Source organism: Mchenga conophoros, linkage group LG16 (assembly GCF_057382185.1).
Source record: "Mchenga conophoros isolate Kocher_MC1m ecotype Shallow Benthic linkage group LG16, M_conophoros_male_GT1.1, whole genome shotgun sequence".
Lineage (NCBI taxonomy): Eukaryota > Metazoa > Chordata > Actinopteri > Cichliformes > Cichlidae > Mchenga > Mchenga conophoros.
Genome location: NC_140541.1, coordinates 12,862,049 through 12,884,973, shown reverse-complemented (window position 1 = coordinate 12,884,973; position 22,925 = coordinate 12,862,049). Strand labels below are relative to the sequence as shown.

Sequence of the window (22,925 nt, the reverse complement as noted above, 5' to 3'; positions counted from 1 at the left end):
AACAATGCATATTGTATTTATTAGAAATAAATTACATATTCGTTCTCTGCTTACATATTTACATGAATCAATATTTGTTCCTGATAAAATACTGCATATAAACTTGAAAATACAACTAGTATTTCATAAAACACACAAATCCGACTTACTCATTACATTTTTACTACTTTTTACTACTTTGATTGCAACTTCCAAAAAATAAAAAATCATAGTGACAAGTGACAATTCACTGAGTTACTCAAGCTACAAGACAAATCTGGCAAATAGTCTGAAACAAACATGTGTGAGTTTTTTTCATGTTAGCTGTGATTTGGTATTTCTATGTTATGTTACCTTTTTAGCTTCATGTCCATTTATTTGCATATTCATGAGCATGCTTGAGCTGACCTGTATGATCTATTATCTATTATCACTCAAAGTCACATCCAAGTAGCTCAATTCTCATGGTGATGGAGGTCATCCAGCTTTTGGGGATGACTCGGATAAAGCGGGAGAAAATGGGAGGGTAGATGTAGTTCCTGGCGTGGCCGTTGTTATTTGTATTTCCCACAAAAACCTGGATTTGATGTGAGCAGAGAGACAGGAATTGTTTACAATCACTTCTTTACTTCACTCAGTGAAAACACAAGTTTACTTGCTCAACATGTTGGACGGCTCACCCTGGCAGGCTCATCCTCACTATCCGTGTACTCTTTCCACTCTATCCCATTGTCACTGTACTGCAAAATGTAGGACATGACATACATCTCCTTCCCCAGAGACTTGGCTCCCTGGGTTATGACACCTGTGATCTTTTTAATCTGAGGCAGTTCTACCTGAAGCCACTGGTCCATGTTGTTATACTGAGAAGGAGAAGAAACAAGAGAGGCAATCAGGAAAAATCTGAATGCTAATGAACTGGCAAATTCTCAAGGGTTTTTAAGTGTTGTAGGTGTACTGGTTTTTACGCGATGCTCACATTAAATCTGAATGCACTTCTGTTTTATCTATCACGGCAATATTAGGACATTTACCATAGCCCGCCATGCGTTGACGGCACCTTGTCTGTTGAGGCGTGCGAGTGATGGTTTCCAGGGTCCATTGTACCAGCTAGTGGCTGTAGAGCTGGCTGTGATGTAAATGTCCCCTATAGCTTCACTTTCCATCCCAAGAGGCACTGAGCAGCCTGAGGCAGGAGATCAGAAATGTTCAGGACCTTTCACTTGATCATAACATACACTTTTAAAATTTTCACAGCATCCCTTACAGCCAGTTTAAAGTCTTATGCATTTAGTCTGGGGTTTGAAATGCACAGTGTCCAAACCTTTTTTTAATTTTTTTTTTTACTAAAATCGTTGTTACTGTACCGGCTTACCATCAAGCTCACAGCCAAAGTACTCCATGCGGATTGTTGCCATGTTGTACCATTCAATGGGGTGAAGCCTAATGAATCGTCCAATCACGGGAGGGAAGAAAATATTTGTCTTTGTCCCATAGGCTTCCTGGTTACCAGTGAATACCTGGTAAGAGAGGATAAGACACAAAGTGAGAGAATTAGATAGCTGCTCCCAAGCTTGTCCAGTTTGTAGGTCTCTGCATTAAAGAAAGGAAGTGATCAAACTTCCCCCCCACCTTTCTAAAGCCTTCGCTGTCGCCTTTATAAAAGATCCACTTCCGGCGGTCGTTGCTGTAGGAGATCAAATATTTGACCACATACTGGGAATAGAACATTTGCTTGGCTCCCTGAGTTGCCACCTGGCTGATCACAACTGGCCGCTGGAAGTCTACCTGTGTAGGGGAAAGTAGATATTAAGGCACAGTGTCAAACATAAGGCCCGCTAAAGCCTCCAGTCCGTCCCACTGGATGTCTTCAGAAAAGAAATTTTGCACTTTTAATTGTATTTTCAGAAGTTTCACAGCTTTTCCTGCTGATAAAGATGTCCCCCATGGTCATCCCTACTTAAACAAAGTTATTCAGTTATAGATTTCTGTAATTTTACACATTTACTCTTTAAAATTTAAGACTTGTGATGACAGATTTCTTTCTGTTAAAATAGTTTGTATATGAGATATACAGTGGGGCAAAAAAGTATTTAGTCAGCCACCGATTGTGCAAGTTCCCCCACTTAAAATGATGACAGAGGTCAGTAATTTGCACCAGAGGTACACTTCAACTGTGAGAGACAGAATGTGAAAAAAAAATCCATGAATTCACATGGTAGGATTTGTAAAGAATTTATTCGTAAATTAGGGTGGAAAATAAGTATTTGGTCACCTCAAACAAGGAAAATCTCTGGCTCTCACAGACCTGTAACGTCTTCTGTAAGAAGCTTTTCTGTCCCCCACTCGTTACCTGTATGAATGGCACCTGTTTGAACTCATCATCTGTATAAAAGACACCTGTCCACAGCCTCAAACAGTCAGACTCCAAACTCCGCCATGGCCAAGACCAAAGAGCTTTCGAAGGACACCAGGAAAAGTATTGTAGACCTGCACCAGACTGGGAAGAGTGAATCTACAATAGGCAAGCAGCTTGGTGTGAAAAAATCAACTGTGGGAGCAATCATCAGAAAATGGAAGACATACAAGACCACTGATAATCTCCCTCGATCTGGGGCTCCACGCAAGATCTCATCCCGTGGGGTCAAAATGATCATGAGAACGGTGAGCAAAGATCCCAGAACCACACGGGGGGACCTGGTGAATGACCTGCAGAGAGCTGGGACCAAAGTAACAAAGGTCACCATCAGTAACACACTACAACGGCAGGGAATCAAATCCCGCAGTGCCAGACGTGTTCCGCTGCTGAAGCCAGTGCATGTCCAGGCCCGTCTGAAGTTTGCCAGAGAGCACATGGATGATACAGCAGAGGATTGGGAGAATGTCATGTGGTCAGATGAAACCAAAGTAGAACTTTTTGGTATAAACTCAACTCGTCGTGTTTGGAGGAAGAAGAATACTGAGTTGCATCCCAAGAACACCATACCTACTGTGAAGCATGGGGGTGGAAACATCATGCTATGGGGCTGTTTTTCTGCCAAGGGGACAGGACGACTGATCCGTGTTAAGGACAGAATGAATGGGGCCATGTATCGTGAGAGTTTGAACCAAAACCTCCTTCCATCAGTGAGAACTTTGAAGATGAAACGAGGCTGGGTCTTCCAACATGACAATGATCCAAAACACACCGCCCGGGCAACAAAGGGGTGGCTCCGTAAGAAGCATTTGAAAGTCCTGGAGTGGCCTAGCCAGTCTCCAGACCTCAACCCCATAGAAAATCTGTGGTGGGAGTTGAAAGTCCGTGTTGCTCGGCGACAGCCCCAAAACATCACTGCTCTCGAGAAGATCTGCATGGAGGAATGGGCCAAAATACCAGCTACTGTGTGTGCAAACCTGGTAAAGACCTATAGTAAACGTTTGACCTCTGTTATTGCCAACAAAGGTTATGTTACAAAGTATTGAGTTGTATTTTTGTTATTGACCAAATACTTATTTTCCACCCTGATTTACGAATAAATTCTTTACAAATCCTACCATGTGGATTCATGGATTTTTTTTTTCACATTCTGTCTCTCACAGTTGAAGTGTACCTCTGGTGCAAATTACTGACCTCTGTCATCATTTTAAGTGGGGGAACTTGCACAATCGGTGGCTGACTAAATACTTTTTTGCCCCACTGTATAAGGAATTAAATGTGCAGTTAAACTTCTGTTCAATGGCAGAAAGGGCAGTTTTGCTGGTCTGCCCCACATAAGATCAAAGTGGATCAAAAAGGAGTTTTGATCCACGTATTTGGCCTTTGACACTTCTACACACTGGACAGGTAAAATTTGTGCAAATATTTTGTGCGGTAAAAATATTTTTAAGACCCACATTTTCTTAATGCAGTTGTTCACACCAACTGAGTCATTTCGCCTGATGAAACTTGCAGCATTTATTTTTCAGATAAAGATAGATTTTTAAATTTTTTCCATATGAACAATAAATGTGACAAATCAAACTGCTGCATTTGGTGACAGGTGCGCTCATAGCGCACCGAAATCGAGTATACAGTGATAATAGTTAAATAATAGCAGAGGTGCCAAAAGTACAGACTTTACTTAAGTAGAGGTATGGATAGCTGGGTTAAAAATACTCCAGTAGAAGTACTGAAGCAACTTCTTTACTCAAGTAAAAGTGAAAATATGCACTCAAAGTAAGAAAAACTGTAGGTCTTTGATTCTACTAACCATTTTTGTCCAAAGGTAACTGAGGCTTGTGCTATATTAATATAATAATAAAATAATGTTAGTACATGAGAATTTAATTTTAAATGCTAATTCTAATGAATATACTTAGCTTGAACATGTTATGTAGGACACATGAAGTGAAAGAGAATTAAAAACAAACAAACACACTATTTTCTGTTGCCTACATTGTCGAGGGTGCCTCCACAGATAAACAATAAAATGAGTGCAGTCAAGGGTTACAGTCAGATTCAGTGGGATACATCAAGGAAACTCTAAGATCTGTGCAGAGTCTAAGCGTTGGGAAAAGAATCACAACTTACATTAATTTCTAACGTGAGCTCCAGTAGGTTTTCTTTGTGTACATGCTGTAATCAGCTGACCAGCTGCTCTTTGTGGATTCACACAACTGAACATGATGTAAGCAGTTTCACAAGCTATCTTGGCTGATGTCTATCCCCTACACTGACACTACACTTTTTATACGGTGTTTATAATAGATAGTATAAAGCTGGAATTCAGTTAATTAATATAAGCATCATTGACTTAAATGCAAATTCATCTCTGCTGCACTTGTAACCTAACACTGACCATGAGCAGCACAGCCACTATGCACCAGACGCACACAGTGTTTTAATAAAGAATTCGCCGCAGTACTAAAACTAACCTGTTTACCCAGTATTTTCATGCAACATTTGAAGAACATAAAGTTTGTGTAGGTTTGTTTGTTTTGCAAGACATTTCACAATATGATAATACATAATTTATCAAAACACACCATATACAAATCAAATATGTGATTAGAATTATGACATTGAATACAAGCTTTAAAGTTGCAGTTTATCAAGCGTCACTGAGCAGTCTTTATCTTTAAATCTAACCTCTCTTTTTCTTACCCACTCCTGTTTGTGTTCCTACATCTTTCTCCATCTCTGAGTGAACTCATGTCACACAATTTTCTCTCCCTGTAAAATACAGCAGCTGGACCTTTAGCTAGCAGGAGCACTGTTGTGCCAAGGTAGTTATACTTGGCGTTGGGAGTGCACAACACCATTCCACTTTAACCCCAGATGATAAACGCTACAGATGACACAGCTGAACCTAATGTAACCTATCCCAAACCTAAGCTGTTTTGAAAATGGAAGTACAGCTAGTCATTTAAAGATCTAGGGAGTAAAAGTAAAAAGTTGTCAGAAAAAGAAATTCTCAAGTACAGATACCTGAAAATTGTAGTTAAGTACAGTAACAAAGTATTTGTACTTCATTACTTCCAACCTCTGACTATTTTACCTAAGACATAATTTCTCTGCCTCTTCAGATGTGGTCCCAACTTTGCCAACAAGAGCTCAAACTGCCCCGCTCACATCCTGAAACATGTACAAGCAGTCGTAAAACAGCTTCAATTCCTGGATTTCAAACCATGGAGTTCTCCCTGCTGCTGCCTTCTTGTGAGAAGTGGATGAACCCAGAATCTCTCTGTCTTCCCTTTCTGGTTTAGAAACATCAGGACCAGCTACTTTTTTCAGTCCAGTGTTGGAGGAAAATTATTTTTTGTGAGGAGAAACGCTTTCAGTGTGTATATGTTAAACAACAAGTTTGCATCTGAAAAATGTGGAATTTCGTGTCTTTTTTTTGCATCGCATCTGGTATGTAAACAACTGTATTTGCATGGTAAGCATGGGAGTGTAGGTTATCACATCTACACCACATTACCTGAATAAAGCTGTTGTTCTTGTCTGTGCTCCATGCATTGTATTTACCCTGATTGTTCAATCTGGCAAGATGGGGCTCCCAGTATCCTTAAAAGACAGAAAAAATTACAGACCTTTACCATGCAATAATTTCCCAGGTCCTCTGACAAGATACCGAACTGCCGATTGCCTCCGATGTATCCATCAGAGTGTGATTGGTCAAAGTGCAGAAAATAACGCGGGACAGGGGTGAATGTAGCTTGTGGTATAAGAAGTGCATTGAGTCCACAGTAAAAGTCCTTTTTATGAGAATTAAAGTTGTCGGATATGGTGGTGGATTTGGAGACACAACTGGTGAAAAGAAAGATTTCTGTGATAGTTGGTGCTAGAGCATCTGTTCAAGACTGTTCCACCTGTAAATATAATGTAGAAGTTGGACTTCTAGCTTGGCTTTAGTTTTTATTAATATTTTTAAATGCCCTGGGCTTGTTTTATTGTAAATAAATCATGTTATTTGCTACTCTTGAGTTTTGTACTCCTTGGCTATCACTGCCCTTTTAGTGTTTTAGTTGATCTCCACCCAATGGAAAAGGACCTCCCTCTTCCTTCTCCTTTTCCTGCATTACATAAAGGCAATGACCTTGATTACCCTTCTAGTTTTAGTCCAGGTAACAACAACATCAGTAGATCAGTAGTGATTCGTGATGTACTGTGAGTTAAGTAGTACCGAAGTGTATTTGTTGCTAAAATAAATTATTGCAGACAAGAGGTAGTATAGCTACCTCTAGTTTTGATTGCTGTGATCTCTCCATCCTTCACACTGCCCGATTCTAGACCCAGTGGACGATAGCAGTCTTGGGGACACACGAGAAATATTTCAGTATTAAAATGTAAGACATATAAAACATGTCAAAATGGGTAGAAAATCATGTTGTAAATGCAGCAGAGTGATAGTTTTATATTTGCACCATTATCCAGAACCAAAAAGAGTGTCTGCATGCCCTTCTGTTGGCTAAGGCCAACTTCTGTCTCCAGCTGCCAGAGGCCAGGTTTGGATGGATACATCTCCAGGGTAGCAAAACCCCCTGCGAACACAGTTCATCACACGGACTCACTTGAAACTTTTCTCTCTGCTGCTACAGCTGACAATCCAAATCCTGCAGACTGTGAATTCTAATGTTTAAAATGTGGTGAAGAAGGTGTTACTCTAAGTTTACATATCATTCTCACCAGGCAGCAGTGGGTAGACAGCCTGTCTGTAGCTGGTGCTCTTCTTGTGTATAAATGTCTGCCCATGAAAGTGGACACTATGAAAATCATTGGGAGAACCCAAGTTGATGAGATGCCAGGTCACAAGCTGGTTGGTGTACATCCTCAGGCCCTTCAGGCTGTGTATAATTCCATTGATTGCTAAAAAAACCAAGACATTTTTATATAATTCTGTTTTTGTCTCTAATAGGTGCATGGTATAGAAGGCACTAAAAGTAATGCATTACAATGGAACTTTAGGTTCTCCTTGAACGTGTGATCCATGATTCTCCTTCGCCTTTTTCTTTGCATTATCTCAGAGTTCTTCTCATAGTACCAGCTCCGTGACTCATCAAAAGTCATGAAAAGTAGTGTGAATTCTCTCCTATCTGTTAATTTCGTGTCCAAGGTTCCCTCTCGACACACCAGCAAAGGCCCAATCAAGCCTGAGTGGATATCCCTTTCCTAAGAGAAAGCGCACATGTGAGGTTCAATATTATTTTAAATAAATCATTACTTTGTTTTTGTTTTATTGAAGATATAACTTAAACCACAGAAAATTCTCTGCATCTCTCTTTTTTATAACAAGTATTAATTATTATACTCACAGGATTTACGCCTGAATAGTAGGCCCAGGTTCGGCAGACAGACTCTTCTGGTTTTGGCCCAACTGTATGCCCGACTTGCCACAAATAAGTAAAGGTGCTATTGGGTTTAACCTCATTGTCATATTGGAACCAGTAATGGGATTCATCCTCATAGGAGAGGCCTTCTGTCCGCTTGGTATAGGACACCCCATTGGGGTGTATTGAATATGGACGGTTGGCATTGTTCCTGAACACCACCTACGAGACAGTGACACACATTCTGCATTTTGGAAAGATGGAGTGTTAGGGTTGGGGTAATAAACTTTTTTTGGAAAACGCTCTTTTTGATTATCTTGCTGAGAGTTAGATTAGGAGCTCTGACCTTTAAACCAGGATAAAGGACACATAGTGAGTCTATTAGCTTAGTGAAGGTAATTGGTTAGATGGATCTTGGTTGCTTTAGACAGAATATATAAATATTGAGAAAGTAAAGGCAGCTGGCTTATGTCGGGTTAGTCTTACCATGATGCTTTGTCCAACCTCCGCTTTGATGACTGGCCCCAGGATGCCGAGATGCTCGTCTATCTCCCCACGGATGTCGGGTGTGGTGAAGCTACTATCCAAGTAACCTCGAAAGACTACCTTGGTGAACTTAGTTTCTTGGCTGAGTAGTTCATGCTTTTCTTGCCTCCTGTTTAAATAACAGGATGATGCTTTAGCTGACATGTTCTTGATTTCCTGTAAATCAGCATTCAGGTGTTATATTAGTCTTTTAAATTTTCACAACTCTGAGCTTACCTGTGTCCATACCCTGCATAATCCCATTCGACCTCCTCTGCAGCAATGAAATAAGTCTTGACATTGGGGCCTGACATTTTTAAGTAATATTTTGTGGTCTCGTCAAGGTCAAGGTTCTTGATATCATCAGCGATGCTGTAAGGGTCTTTGTACATCACGTACTCGTATTCATCCTGTTCTTCTAGCGCTAGGTGATCTGGTTCTCCCCCAGGAATATAAAGCTCATAGTCGCTGAAATCAGGCCGAGGCACACCAATAACAACGGGCATGTCAATGACGTGGTCCTCAGTCAAGACGGGCTTTGGTGAGTGAGGCCGTGACCCACGAGGAGTCATTCCTGGATTAAATCCACGAGGAGAAAATGGTAAACCACTCCGGGCCTGAGGCTTGTATTCCTTTCTTTTCCTTGTTTTCATGCCATGTCCCTTCTCTGGTCTCTGTCGACGGTTCACAACCCTGACTTTCTTTTTTGGAGGCAGTGTTGTTTGAGGGGTTTCCTTCTCAAAGTGTTTCTTCAACTGGTCTGGAAGTTCCTCAGGTATCATTTGGTAAGTTCCTTCGTAGGTCCAGTTGTGACCTTGTATTTTGACCAAACTGGTTTTAATAGCCTCTGTATTGTTTTCCTTAAGGAAGATGATCACTTCTTCACTGCTCTCTGAGAAACCTAGCTCTTCAGAACTGAGGGACTGGTTACCTGAAACTGTAGTCTGATTAGAAAGACTTTCCAAAGATGTGTTGGTCAACTTGTCAAAGAGACTTGAGATATTCTCCTCACGCCCCATACTGCTCATCACTGATAGAGCTGATCTGGATGCATCCCCTGTGACATTTTGCTCATTCTCAAGCAAAATCTGGGTTACATTTTTATAGCTGGAATTAGTTGGAGTAGTCACAACTTCAAGGTTAATTTGAAGTCCATACTCTAGCTCTCCTGAGCTCAAAAAAGTGTTATTGTCACTGGTTTTATTTTCTGTCCTTTTAGTCAACTCCAAGATGGTTAAGTTGTTCCTTTTAATGTTGCTGCTGACTTCTTCAGCATCTACCTCTAGAACTGACAATGAATGGTTTGTTCTCTCTGCTGACGTGTTGCCATACTTTACTGCAGTGTTAGTCTCGTCTTCCCGTTTTGTATTTTCCAGCAGAGTGTCAGCTGATAAATTGCTGTTTAGGCTACTGTTGAAATTGTTAATGCTCGGCTTTGACAGAGGCACAGAGTAAGAGAACACATCCCCTCTAGTGTATTTCTCCTCAGAGTCCTGTACAACCTCTTCAATAGAAGTGTGGTTATCAGTGGTCAGTGTTACATTTATTCTTTCCCTTTCTAAACTGTTACTTGAATTTCCTGATAGTACTGCAGTGAGATTGGTCGGCTCTTGCAATGCTACGTTAGGTCTGGTAGTCTCTGATGACAAACTGCCATTTCTAGTTGTACTGGAATCCTTTTGTGACACATTGTGGCTATTCAAACCAGTTAGGTTCTCTGTTTGATACAGAGTGGAACTCTCTAAAACTGACTGTGTCAATGGTGTACTGCTGTTCAGTATATGTGTTGTATTCTCACTTGTGCTTTGTTTCTGCAAATTACCTATTGTAATATTCAGGACTTTCAAAATAAGAAACCACACTTCAGTTAATGCATCTGAGTTTATAGTGGAGGTCTCGGGTTTACTCTTTATCTCTGTGAAATTAAGGGTGCTGTTCATATCTTTTTCAAGGACATCAACAACATCGTAATCCAGGAAAGAGAGGTCCAAGTTCTCCATATCTGAGTCAGCAGACTGGTTCTTGAGAGACCTGAGATTCAATTCTTCTGCAAACATTTGTGTGTAGATATCTGGCTCCAGTGATGGGTTTTTATCTGGATCTACCTTCTCTTTCTCTTCTTTTTCTTTGATTTCCTCCAAGCTAGGGGGCTTCCACACAGTAAACTCACTTTTTGTCAATGAATCTTCGTACTCATACTGGTAGTCACGGAAGCACTCAGCATCCCGAAACTTAACACGCATTCCGTTAGTTGTCTCGTGGGAATTCAGGGAAGCAAGAAGCCAGACACCTGGTTTAAAAGAGACACAAAAAACATCAGTGATAAAACTATGGAGTGTGCATCTGTTTCGGATGGTGGCAGTGACTGGTTAATTACATGGACTATATAGGATGGATATGGGAAATGTTACGTTACACTTATGAAGTTTCGTGAAGTCATGAAACATTTTTGTTCTCACCATCAACCCACCAGCCTGGGGTGCCTCTAAACATGAAACCAAAGGACACTATCTTTGATAAATCGTGAGCATATCCTCACCTTTACAACTTTGTACAAAATGAACTTCTTGTATATTAACTATGATCTGTAATGTAACAATTAGGGCCATAAACTCATCAGAAAAGCATTTATTTAGGGCACAAAAAAGAGCGCTGAGGGTTCTGTTTCCATAGACTTCTGTGCAACTGCACTGGTTTTAATTTTAACACCAGAGCTATTGCATCTATGAATCTACACTTAATATCATGCAGTTCAATAAAGTGTTACTTTCAATGTCTTTCTGAAGGTAAAAAATATCCTGGCAAATAATTATCTGGATGTTAAGAATCTGACATAATATGAGCACTGTCAGTCCTTACTGACCAGTGTTGAGCATGTTCATAGTGATGGTCTCTCCAGTCATGGGGTAGAGGCTTAGGAAGTCCTCTGTTCTTTCATTCAGCTCAAATGTGTGGCCGTAGAAAGTAGCTGTCTGGATGTAGTCCTGTGCGCCAATGCTGGACACGTGCCATGTTGCAACCTCACCACTGCAGAAGCCCAAGGGTGGGTCGTCCTTAAAGATGTAACCGTTGACAGCTGTAAGGTAATTCATGACAGTTAGTTGACTGCAGCCAGGTAAATGCAAGGCCAATATGTTATATGAACCTTAATTAGCTCAAGGAAAAACTCACTGTGCTTGATATTGGACTTATAAAATTCTGGGTCTTCCCTGTTGACTTTAGATTGATTACAATATTGGCGAATGTTATCCTCTAGATACCAACTCTTGTTCTCATCAAAGACCGCAAACATCGCATGCTGCTCTTTGTCTGCTTTCAGCTGTAGACAAAAAGAAAGACATGTACTCCTCTTCACACCATCAGCTTCTATATCAACAGCAAATACATCTCAGTCTTATAGTTTTTGGGCTTGCAGGTATTTTGGTCATCATCAAATTATTCGACAAATTAAAACAACATTCATTAAAATCTTTTTCAATAGTTGTTAACTAAACATAAACTAAAAAATGATAACTAACTGAACAAGATTGTGTGCTCACAAACTAAGTTTAGTTTTACTCTTTGCCTGGTTCTGGCGGAGGTTTCTTCTTCCTCTGCACTGGCGCCAAAGTGCTTGCTCGGAGGACATCTGATTGTTGGGCCTTTCTCTGTAGGTTCTTACCTTACAATATAACTCGCCTTGAGACAACTGTTGTTGTGATTTGGTGCTATATGAATAAAACTGGACTGAATTCAACTTAAATAAGTGAACTTGAAAAACTATATGAAACCAAACTTAATTCAAAATACCACTTAAATATGAAGACTGAGGCCTTTCTGTGTGGAGTCTGGACGCAAACCAAATAACACTGAAAGCAGCATTTATTATTTATTTTTTATTTTTGCTGCCCAGTGTCTAGCAGCTGTTTTTCTTACCTGCACATTCCTGACATTGAGGGACTGACTCTTGCAGATGAGCATTGGTCCAATCAGTCCAGAGGCGATGTCCCGTGGTGTGTTCACCGCACTGTGATAAAGTCGTGTCAGACATCTGGAATCTCCCTCCAAAGGCTCATCCTCTTCGACCACTTTCCACACATAGGTGTGTGTCTCACCTGGCTGGACACCATGAGAATGGTTTCCTGGAAACCATAATACAAAAACTCCATCAAATATATGTCAACTTTTAAAATAAGCAAACTAAAGTGGGCTGTTCAGCCTTAAAACGTTTGCTTTAAATGGGATGAGAAATGAGTACCTCCTTTTGGGTAGTTGACTCCTTCTTGGGACTTCTCTATTGTCAGTCCATGCGGGTAGATACTGTAGGGTCTGGAGGCCATGTTCTTAAAAACAATCTGTAACAGCAGTAAGGGTACATGAGGACAAACAGTCTGTAATCACTGTGAAATAATTACACAATCCCTGCAGTCCACTTTAGTGAGACACACACAAGATACTTGTCTTAGCTCTGTGTTTATTGATTTGAAATACCACTGACTGTCTGGATAAAGTGTTGACTTTCAACTCAAAAGTACATCTATTTCCTGTCTTTGAGAGATAGGTTTTGAATTTTTGAACGTAGTTAAATAATATTCTGTTTTAAATCATTTAGTGAAGACTGTTGATGCCTAAATAATTGTCATTTTATTGCCTGTCAGTGCACGTTGGTGACCCTCCAAACCAGGTTCCCTCAGCCAGAACTAAGAGTGAGACTGCTTTGAAAGTAAAGCATTTGCAGCATGGTACTTTTAAGCTGTTTTTTCCTAAATATGTTTTGAGTTATGTGGCTCGTGTGATCATGTGGAGTGATATGAATAATAATTGAACTCATAATATGCTAAGTGACTATAATTTGGCTTCAATACATGTTCTCTCACCGTGATAATGTCTCTGATTTGCGCTCTGATCACTGGGCCCAAAATACCCAGCTCATTTTTCCTCTGCTTGTTCTCTGATTTTTCAGTGAACGTCTCATCTTTGTACTGAGTGTACACTGCCTTCTTGTACTTCCCACCTATGCGTGTTGGTGACTGACTCAGGTACTGGCGCTTGAAGTCCCTACACAAAAAAAATGAGAAATTTTCTATATCAGTTCATGTCGGCACATTTGCAGTTTTAATCTTTCATAAACAAAAAAATACCTAAAATGTTTTAAAATATAGTCTGCTTACTCATCAATATGGTCTTGCTTGGTAGGCGCATAGTCCCAGAAAATTTCCTCAGCAGCGATGTAGTATTTCCACTCCCTGCTTTGTCGTTGTTCTGCATAGCTCACCCACCGCTGTGGTTTTTCAAATCCTTTACAATTTATCACATCCACAAAAGCGTGCATGCTAGCTGCAATGATAGGAATGAATTTTTACTGTCAGTTTAACTACACAGGTGAATACTTTTCTACTCTGGTTAATGTAGAGAAACACTTACCTTCTATGTGCTTGACGGTGTGTGAGGAGAGCAGCCAGCGTCCTGTGTGGATAGCCACCATTCTGGCAGTGATGGAGGAACCAGTGATGAGCCCGACTGATGACACTTTATGCCCAGCATGTTCCAGTACTTGCCCGTTCATATGCACTGAGAATACCTCTGGCTCTGAGCTCATACCCACCAGATGTACACTCACAGGGGCATAGGTGCACATGCTGACATCTGGAAGGAAAAGAGGAAACTCTGAGTCTCTTTATGGTTTTTACATTGTCAATATTGACAATATTGACATGACAGTCAATATTTTTCCTTTACACCGACATACACACCCTAGCATTTACCACTCAATTCCATCAGCAATGTCACTGTTCCTGAAAATACAGTTGTGGCCAAAAGTTCTGGCAATGGCACAAAGGTCTTTTGGTACACTTTGCAACTTGCAGCTTTTGAATGATTAAATCTTTGTGATTGTTCTTCAGTTTATCATAGAAACCTGTCAATAATAATTTCATTAAAAACAAAAGCAGCATGAAATGAATGAAAAACTTTGTGCCAATGTCAAAACTTTTTGTACAACTCACTGTATAAACCCCAGCTGTCAGAGAAATGGAGTGAACTGTAGCTAAAGATTAATGAATCTCATGGAAATGTGAATCAGAGATGCCAGTGTAAATAATTGTTTAGTATACATCAGAGGAGAACAGAAAAAACAACTGTGAAATTCTGGGCTGCTTCTGGGGTCTGTATTTAACGTAACAATTTAGTCCATAGCTTTTGTTAATACTAATATATATATATATATATATATATAAAAACACCCAGCACGCCCCTGCGGGCGGTTTATCCTTCAAGCTCGGGTCCTCTACCAGAGGCCTGGGAGCTTGAGGGTCCTGCGCAGTATCTTAGCTGTTCCCAGGACTGCGCTCTTCTGGACAGAGATCTCCGATGTTTTTCCCGGGATCTGCTGGAGCCACTCGCCTAGCTTGGGAGTCACCGCACCTAGTGCTCCGATTACCACGGGGACCACCGTTACCTTCACCCTCCACATCCTCTCGAGCTCTTCTCTGAGCCCTTGGTATTTCTCCAGCTTCTCGTGTTCCTTCTTCCTGATATTGCTGTCATTCGGAACCGCTACATCGATCACTACGGCCGTCTTCTTCTGTTTGTCTACCACCACTATGTCCGGTTGGTTAGCCACCACCATTTTGTCCGTCTGTATCTGGAAGTCCCACAGGATCTTAGCTCGGTCATTCTCCACCACCCTTGGGGGCATCTCCCATTTTGACCTCGGGACTTCCAGGTTATACTCGGCACAGATGTTCCTGTACACTATGCCGGCCACTTGGTTATGGCGTTCCATGTATGCCTTGCCTGCTAGCATCTTGCACCCTGCTGTTATGTGCTGGATTGTCTCTGGGGCATCTTTACACAGCCTGCACCTGGGGTCTTGCCTGGTGTGATAGACCCCAGCCTCTATGGATCTTGTGCTCAGAGCTTGTTCTTGTGCTGCCATGATTAGTGCCTCTGTGCTGTCTTTCAGTCCAGCTTTGTCCAGCCACTGGTAGGATTTCTGGATATCAGCCACCTCCTCTATCTGCCGGTGGTACATACCGTGCAGGGGCCTGTCCTTCCATGATGGTTCCTCGTCTCCCTCCTCTTTCTTGGGTTTCTGCTGCCTGAGGTATTCACTGAGCACTCGGTCAGTTGGGGCCATCTTCCCAATGTATTCTTGGATGTTCCTTGTCTCATCCTGGACTGTGGTGCTGACACTCACCAGTCCCCGGCCCCCTTCCTTCCGCTTAGCGTACAGCCTCAGGGTGCTGGACTTGGGGTGAAACCCTCCATGCATGGTAAGGAGCTTTCTTGTCTTTATGTCAGTGGCTTCTATCTCCTCCTTTGGCCAGCCTATTACCCCAGCAGGGTACCTGATCACGGGCAGGGCGTACGTGTTGATGGCCCGGATCTTGTTCTTACCATTCAGCTGACTCCTCAGGACTTGCCTGACCCTCTGCAGGTACTTGGTGGTTGCAGCCTTTCTAGCGGCCTCTTCATGGTTCCCATTCGCCTGCGGGATCCCCAGGTACTTGTAACTGTCCTCTATGTCTGCAATGTTGCCTTCTGGTAGTTCAATCCCCTCAGTTCTGACTACCTTCCCTCTCTTTGTTACCATCCGACTACACTTCTCCAGTCCGAATGACATTCCAATGTCATTGCTGTATAGCCTGGTAGTGTGGATCAGGGAATCGATGTCTCGTTCACTCTTGGCATACAGCTTGATGTCATCCATGTACAGGAGGTGGCTGACAACTGCTCCGTTCCGTAGTCGGTATCCGTAGCCAGTCTTGTCAATTATCTCACTGAGGGGGTTCAGGCCTATGCAGAACAGCAGTGGGGACAGAGCATCTCCTTGGTAGATCCCGCACTTGATGGTGACTTGTGCTATGGGCTTGGAGTTGGCCTCTAGTGTTGTACGCCACATCCCCATTGAGTTCCTGATGAAGGCTCTTAGGGTCCCATTGATCTTGTACAATTCTAAGCATTCCAGTATCCAGCTGTGGGGCATTGAGTCATAGGCCTTCTTGTAATCAATCCAGGCAGTGCACAGGTTGGTCAGCCTGGTCTTGCAGTCTCGGCTGACTGTTCTGTCTACCAGTAGCTGTGGTTTTGCGCCTCTGGTATTCTTGCAGTCAGCTTCTTTAGCCAGTAGGCGTGAACCATGTCGGGCCCTGGTGCTGTCCAACTCTTCATACTGGAGACCCTTTCTTGGATATCTGCCACTGTGATGGTTACTGGACCCTGTTCAGGGAGGTCGCTGTGGTCTGCCCTCTGATCCACTAGCCACTGAGCATTGCCGTTATGGGTTGCGTCCTTCTCCCATATGCTCTTCCAGTATTGCTCCGTCTCCAGCCTTGGTGGTGCTGTTCTTTTATTATTATTATTGTTCCCTTGCCACTGAGAGTACACCTTTGCTGGTTCTGTGGAGAACAGCTGGTTTATTCTCCTGCCTTCTATCTCTCTGGTGTACCTCCTCAAGCGGCTGGCCAAGGCTATGAGTCTTTGCTTGGCAGTTTCCAAGGCCTCAGGTATGGACAGCTTGCTGTATTTCTTATGCACCTTCTTTGTCGCACCTTTCTGCAACTCCGTTAGTTGGCTAACCTCCCTCTGTGCTACTTTGATCTTGCCCTCTAGCCTCCTTCTCCATAGAGGGTACTGCCCCTTGTGGCTGTTCAACTTGTAGCCAAGCATCTCACTGATCACTGCTGCTGTATTGTAGATCAGCTTGTTAGTGTCGGTAATCGTGGTTGTAGATATCGTCCGTAGTGCTGCATTAACATCATCTAGCAGACCTTAACCCGTAGTCGGTTATATATATATATATATAAATATATATATGTATATATATATATATATATACATATATATATGTACCGACCAATAACCTGCCTCAGTACTACATGGAAGCTCCTGTCAGGCATCATATCGGCTAAGACGAACAGGCACATGGGTCAATACATGAGCGGGACACAGAAAGGAATTGGCAAGAATACCAGAGGCGCAAAACAACAGCTACTGGTAGACAGAACAATCAGCCGAGACTGCAAGACCAGACTGACCAACCTGTGCACTGCCTGGATTGATTACAAGAAGGCCTATGACTCAATGCCCCACAGCTGGATACTGGAATGCCTAGAATTGTACAAGATCAATGGGACCCTAAGAGCCTTCATCAGGAACTCAATGGGGATGTGGCGTACAACACTAGAGGCCAACTCCAAGCCCATAGCACAAGTTACCATCAAGTGCGGGATCTACCAAGGAGATGCTCTGTCCCCACTGCTGTTCTGCATAGGCCTGAACCCCCTCAGTGAGATCATTAACAAGACTGGCTACGGATACCGACTACGGAACGGAGCAGTTGTCAGCCACCTCCTGTACATGGATGACATCAAGCTGTATGCCAAGAGTGAACGAGACATCGATTCACTGATCCACACTACCAGGCTATACAGCAATGACATTGGAATGTCGTTCGGACTGGAGAAGTGTAGTCGGATGGTAACAAAGAGAGGGAAGGTAGTCAGAACTGAGGGGATTGAACTACCAGAAGGCAACATTGCAGACATAGAGGACAGTTACAAGTACCTGGGGATCCCGCAGGCAAATGGGAACCATGAAGAGGCCGCTAGAAAGGCTGCAACCACCAAGTACCTGCAGAGGGTCAGGCAAGTCCTGAGGAGTCAGCTGAATGGTAAGAACAAGATCCGGGCCATCAACACGTACGCCCTGCCCGTGATCAGGTACCCTGCTGGGGTAATAAGCTGGCCAAAGGAGGAGATAGAAGCCACTGACATAAAGACAAGAAAGCTCCTTACCATGCATGGAGGGTTTCACCCCAAGTCCAGCACCCTGAGGCTGTACGCTAAGCGGAAGGAAGGGGGCCGGGGACTGGTGAGTGTCAGCACCACAGTCCAGGATGAGACAAGGAACATCCAAGAATACATTGGGAAGATGGCCCCAACTGACCGAGTGCTCAGTGAATACCTCAGGCAGCAGAAACCCAAGAATGAGGAGGGAGACGAGGAACCATCATGGAAGGACAGGCCCCTGCACGGTATGTACCACCGGCAGATAGAGGAGGTGGCTGATATCCAGAAATCCTACCAGTGGCTGGACAAAGCTGGACTGAAAGACAGCACAGAGGCACTAATCATGGCAGCACAAGAACAAGCTCTGAGCACAAGATCCATAGAGGCTGGGGTCTATCACACCAGGCAAGACCCCAGGTGCAGGCTGTGTAAAGATGCCCCAGAGACTATCCAGCACATAACAGCAGGGTGCAAGATGCTAGCAGGCAAGGCATACATGGAACGCCATAACCAAGTGGCCGGCATAGTGTACAGGAACATCTGTGCCGAGTATAACCTAGAAGTCCCGAGGTCAAAATGGGAGATGCCCCCAAGGGTGGTGGAGAATGACCGAGCTAAGATCCTGTGGGACTTCCAGATACAGACGGACAAAATGGTGGTGGCTAACCAACCGGACATAGTGGTGGTAGACAAACAGAAGAAGACGGCCGTAGTGATCGATGTAGCGGTTCCCAATGACAGCAATATCAGGAAGAAGGAACACGAGAAGCTGGAGAAATACCAAGGGCTCAGAGAAGAGCTCGAGAGGATGTGGAGGGTGAAGGTAACGGTGGTCCCCGTGGTAATCGGAGCACTAGGTGCGGTGACTCCCAAGCTAGGCGAGTGGCTCCAGCAGATCCCGGGAACAACATCGGAGATCTCTGTCCAGAAGAGCGCAGTCCTGGGAACAGCTAAGATACTGCGCAGGACCCTCAAGCTCCCAGGCCTCTGGTAGAGGACCCGAGCTTGAAGGATAAACCGCCCGCAGGGGCGTGCTGGGTGTTTTTTTTATATATATATATATATATATATATATATATATATATATATATATATATATATATATATATAGTTTTCATTGTTTTGCTATTGAATACTTCATTATTGTATTGTATTATTGTAGAATCCATATATTAAAAAAGGCTAGCTTTTAGATCCCTTAGTGACAAATAACTGAGTGTTATACAGACTTACCTGGCAGAGATCCGTTTGTATATCCATTGATAGTATATTTCACATGGTTGTCTGAGGTATAGCCGCTAGGCTCGTATTTGCTCCTGCTCTCATCAAAAACCCCGAAAAGAAATACATACTCGTGGTGGATGCCAGCCTGCTGCCCTGATTCATCTAGACTGCCTGCCCAGAGAGAAAGAAAAAAAGAGAGCGTTCAAAATTCTAAAAGCAGTGTAAAAAAACACAAAAAGCACCAACACATTTTCATAGTTACCTTGCTTGCAGATGAGCAAAGTGCCAATGAGGCCAGAGTTGTAGTCTTTGACCACATTTTGATGGGAGATGTAGGTGTAGGTAAGACAGGTGGGGTCATTTTTCTGAGGAGCAACATCTGATGTCACCTCCCAGTAGTAAACGTGCTCACTGTTTGGAAGTACTTTGTCGTCCTCTTTCTCTTTTTGTGACGTGTTGTCAAAGTAGTAGGCTCCTGTGAAGAAAGGAGATAACTACTCCGAATTACAGATAAATAATATCATGATGGCAAAATTAACAAAATGCCACTGGTGTGCAGCAACTACAACTAAAAAATAAACTAAAACTAGATGTGAAAAAAACAACAACATTTTAGTTAACTAAAATAAAATAAAAACCAGCCTTTTGAAAAAGAAATTCAAAATAATTTAAATGATCTTGTAAACTTGGAAAACTAACTAAAATGAAATTAAAATATATAGAGAAAATCTCCTTAGTTGCACTGATGTCATGTTCACAAGACTTTCAAAAGTTTCTGTTTTGTTACTGTCATGGTCCTGGGTCAGTGAACCGGTGTTTTATATTTTGTGTTATCATGATTTACTACAGTTAGCGTTTTGGTTTCTGTTTTGTATTTCTAGCTCCTTAAGTTTTCTAGTAGTTCTTGGGTTTTGTTCCTGTGCCCCTCACGTTTAGTGTGGATTTTGTTCTGTCTTCATGTTTATTTTCTTGTTCCCCAGTCAGTCGTGTCTCATGTCGCTCCTGTCCCGGTGCTCCGTGTTCCCTCTGTTCAGTATCAAATCCATGCCTCTGTGCATCTCGTGTGTTTCCTGTTTTATTTTGATAGTCCCTGTCTTGTGTTCAGTGTTTTGAGTTTTTACATCTGATGAGTTCCAGCTGTGTTTCCACCTTTTCCCCCATCCTCTCGTTTCCTACGTGTGTATTTTAGTTCTCAGTCTTCCCCTGCTTGTTATTGCGTTGTACTCTCACAATACTGTGTTTTCCTCCGTGTTCCTAGCCGTTCCCGAGTTCCTGGTTCGTTTTCTTGTGTTCTAGTTGAAGTTTGTAGTTTCCAGTTTCTAGTTTAGTTTTGTGTTTAATGTTAGTTTTTACACCCTAAATAAAACTGCCTCCTTTAGTTCGCTCTTTCGTTGTCTGCAGTATGTGGAAGTCTGAGAAGATTTAGAGCTTTTTTTATAACCAGCTTTAAACAGTTTACAAAGATAATAGAGACTCTCCTGCATGGTTTTCTTACATTTTTGTGTTTCCTGTGTACTCTGACTTTTGTATTAAGAGCAAATTAAGGAACACTTTGCCTCAATTTCCTAAGTTCACTTTAATTCCCGTAAGTCTCAGAGAGTGATTTCCTAAGGCTTAGCAGTTCTTCCTGTTGGACTTCAGAACTGTCTGCTTTGATAATCTGCCTGCCTGGTTAATATTTTAGAAGAAGTCAAACAGATTTGTTTGTTGTATTGGCTAATGTTGTGTAATTATTACAATAAGGGACATCACAAGCACTCACAGTGACATTATGAGGCAGACTATGTTATGAAGTAGTGGTACTGTTGTTTTAAGGATAGCAGCATCTTTTGCATTCATCTGTTAGCAGCTGGGTTAATACGCACTCACCCTCAGACTGTTTCCCATAAGCCACACCGTGTGGGCTGATGCTATACGGGCTGGTGGCCATGTTTCTGAAAGTTACAACAATCGTCTCCCCTTCTTCTGCCCTCAGCGTGGGACCAAGGAGACCTGCAGAGAAGTTTATTTATGTGGAATCATGTCGTTTCAAAGGCTTTAGTTCATCACAGGGACACACTCGGATAAACACAGACTGACTCATCACTCTTTCTCTTTAACTGTTGACTTGCACAGCAACTTGACCGTAAACATTTGCAATAAAATGAAAGTAACCTTCTTCTTTGTAAATACAGCTTTATATTTTTTTCTTGCTTTCTGGGAAAGGAATTATTCTGTGACTGTTATTTCACTATCCTGCAAATGAATATATGCTTTGGCACCACATAAGAGGTGGAAGGGAGAAAGTCCAACCTTTTAATTCAGTTCCTTCAGAGAAAAATTAGCAAAAGTGGTAGCTGCTTATCCATTAATATGCACTCGGAGTGATACATTAAATGAATAATAATAACCTAATGTGTCCTAAAGTAAAAAGAGTGCATTTGATAGCGACTGTCTGTGTTTTTTTCCCACTGCGTGACACCAGGGCACCTTAAAAGCTCCTCAACACTGGTTCATTAAGTCTCTAATATACATGCATGTACATGGTAACTGCTTTCTGGGACCGTTATTGGTAAATACACCCCTCTATCTCACAGGTTAGTTAATGTGCAGACAGCGCAAGTGTTACTTAAAAATTTAAACCAGACATACGGTGTAAACCGCATGAAGCATTTACCTAACCACGATGGATGAGTCTTAGCCTGTCTGAAGCCTTTCTCATATTCCCGAAAGACCACTTTCTTATAGGTGGGTCCAGACCTAAGGAAGGGTGGAAAAACACAAAACATTACTCATTGTGCACACATAAGAAAATCCCCACAATACTTACACAATGGTGCATAGAGTCTAAGATGTGAAATTTACTGATTTAACATGGTGTGACTACTGATTTCATAATAAAACGGATTTTTAAAAATACAATAATAAAGTTACCAGATGCAAAAAAACAAAAGACAAAAAAGCATTCCAGTTACTCTTTATCAAAGTTTGAAGTGCTGTCCTACCCGTCTGTGTCGTTGCCAGAGTATTTCCAATCTATCTCCACAGCAGCAACGTAGTAATGTCTCTCCTTAGGCTGAGGCTGGTTTGCTTTGACCTGGTGGGCAGTCAGAAGAACCAGGACAGGTAGGAGCCAGCGAGCTCCAGTCCGGACACGGAGCCTCATACTTATGATCAGAGAGTGTGCTCTCTTCTACAACTCAAGAACGTGGGAGCTGACAGACAGTCTGCTGTGTCCTTTATCTGCCACTGACACACGTACACATACCCACACTTGCTAGTTCAAACATTATGTCCCAGGGCAATGAACTGCGCCTCTGCATATTTTTCTTCCTTTTTGCAACCGGAAACATATGTGCGTTGCTGTGAGTCATGCCCGAAGGGTGTTGATGGTGGGAATGAGTGTTGAAATTCTGATCATAAATTTCTCTGGCCTAAGAATGTTCCAGAAAACCACTCTTAAAAACATGCCATAATTTCAGGGAAGCATTACTGTAAGTGTAATAGGTGTGGCCACACGTCATTCTGGTTTACCCCAATTTCACGCAGTTGAAATACTATTAAATGTAGCCTAAACTCATATCTGGACATTCACTTAGTGTTTACCAGTTTATTATTATTTTTAAGTAAGATGTGACTTAAAGTATCACATTTACATAA

At 42.3% G+C, this 22,925-nt stretch overlaps 1 protein-coding gene across 1 annotated transcript; it reads right to left on the bottom strand.

Annotated features, from left to right (window-relative positions):
* f5 (coagulation factor V) lies at positions 1-22,534 on the bottom strand. The gene is made up of 25 exons (XM_085249019.1): positions 22,271-22,534; positions 21,943-22,025; positions 21,156-21,278; positions 19,549-19,761; positions 19,296-19,457; positions 13,696-13,917; positions 13,443-13,608; positions 13,149-13,329; positions 12,530-12,626; positions 12,208-12,413; positions 11,464-11,611; positions 11,156-11,368; positions 8,530-10,582; positions 8,254-8,422; positions 7,753-7,989; positions 7,393-7,609; positions 7,127-7,306; positions 6,865-6,981; positions 6,679-6,750; positions 5,919-6,004; positions 1,612-1,767; positions 1,355-1,499; positions 1,014-1,165; positions 660-842; positions 1-556 (listed from the first exon to the last, which is right to left on the bottom strand). The coding sequence occupies exons 1-25, from the start codon at positions 22,429-22,431 to the stop codon at positions 410-412; spliced, it is 5,889 nt and encodes a 1,962-aa protein (XP_085105145.1). The 5' UTR covers positions 22,432-22,534; the 3' UTR covers positions 1-409.
* Between the last annotated feature and the right edge of the window lie 391 nt (positions 22,535-22,925).

Excerpts from the sequence above, each read along its gene's own strand:
- f5 (XM_085249019.1), bottom strand. The coding sequence starts at position 22,431 with ATGAGGCTCCGTGTCCGGACTGGAGCTCGCTGGCTCCTACCTGTCCTG. Across the intron at positions 7,307-7,392 it reads GGAGAACCTAAAGTTCCATT|CAATCAATGGAATTATACAC; the intron begins GTAATGCATTAC and ends TGGTTTTTTTAG. Across the intron at positions 557-659 it reads GTGAGGATGAGCCTGCCAGG|GTTTTTGTGGGAAATACAAA; the intron begins GTGAGCCGTCCA and ends CATCAAATCCAG.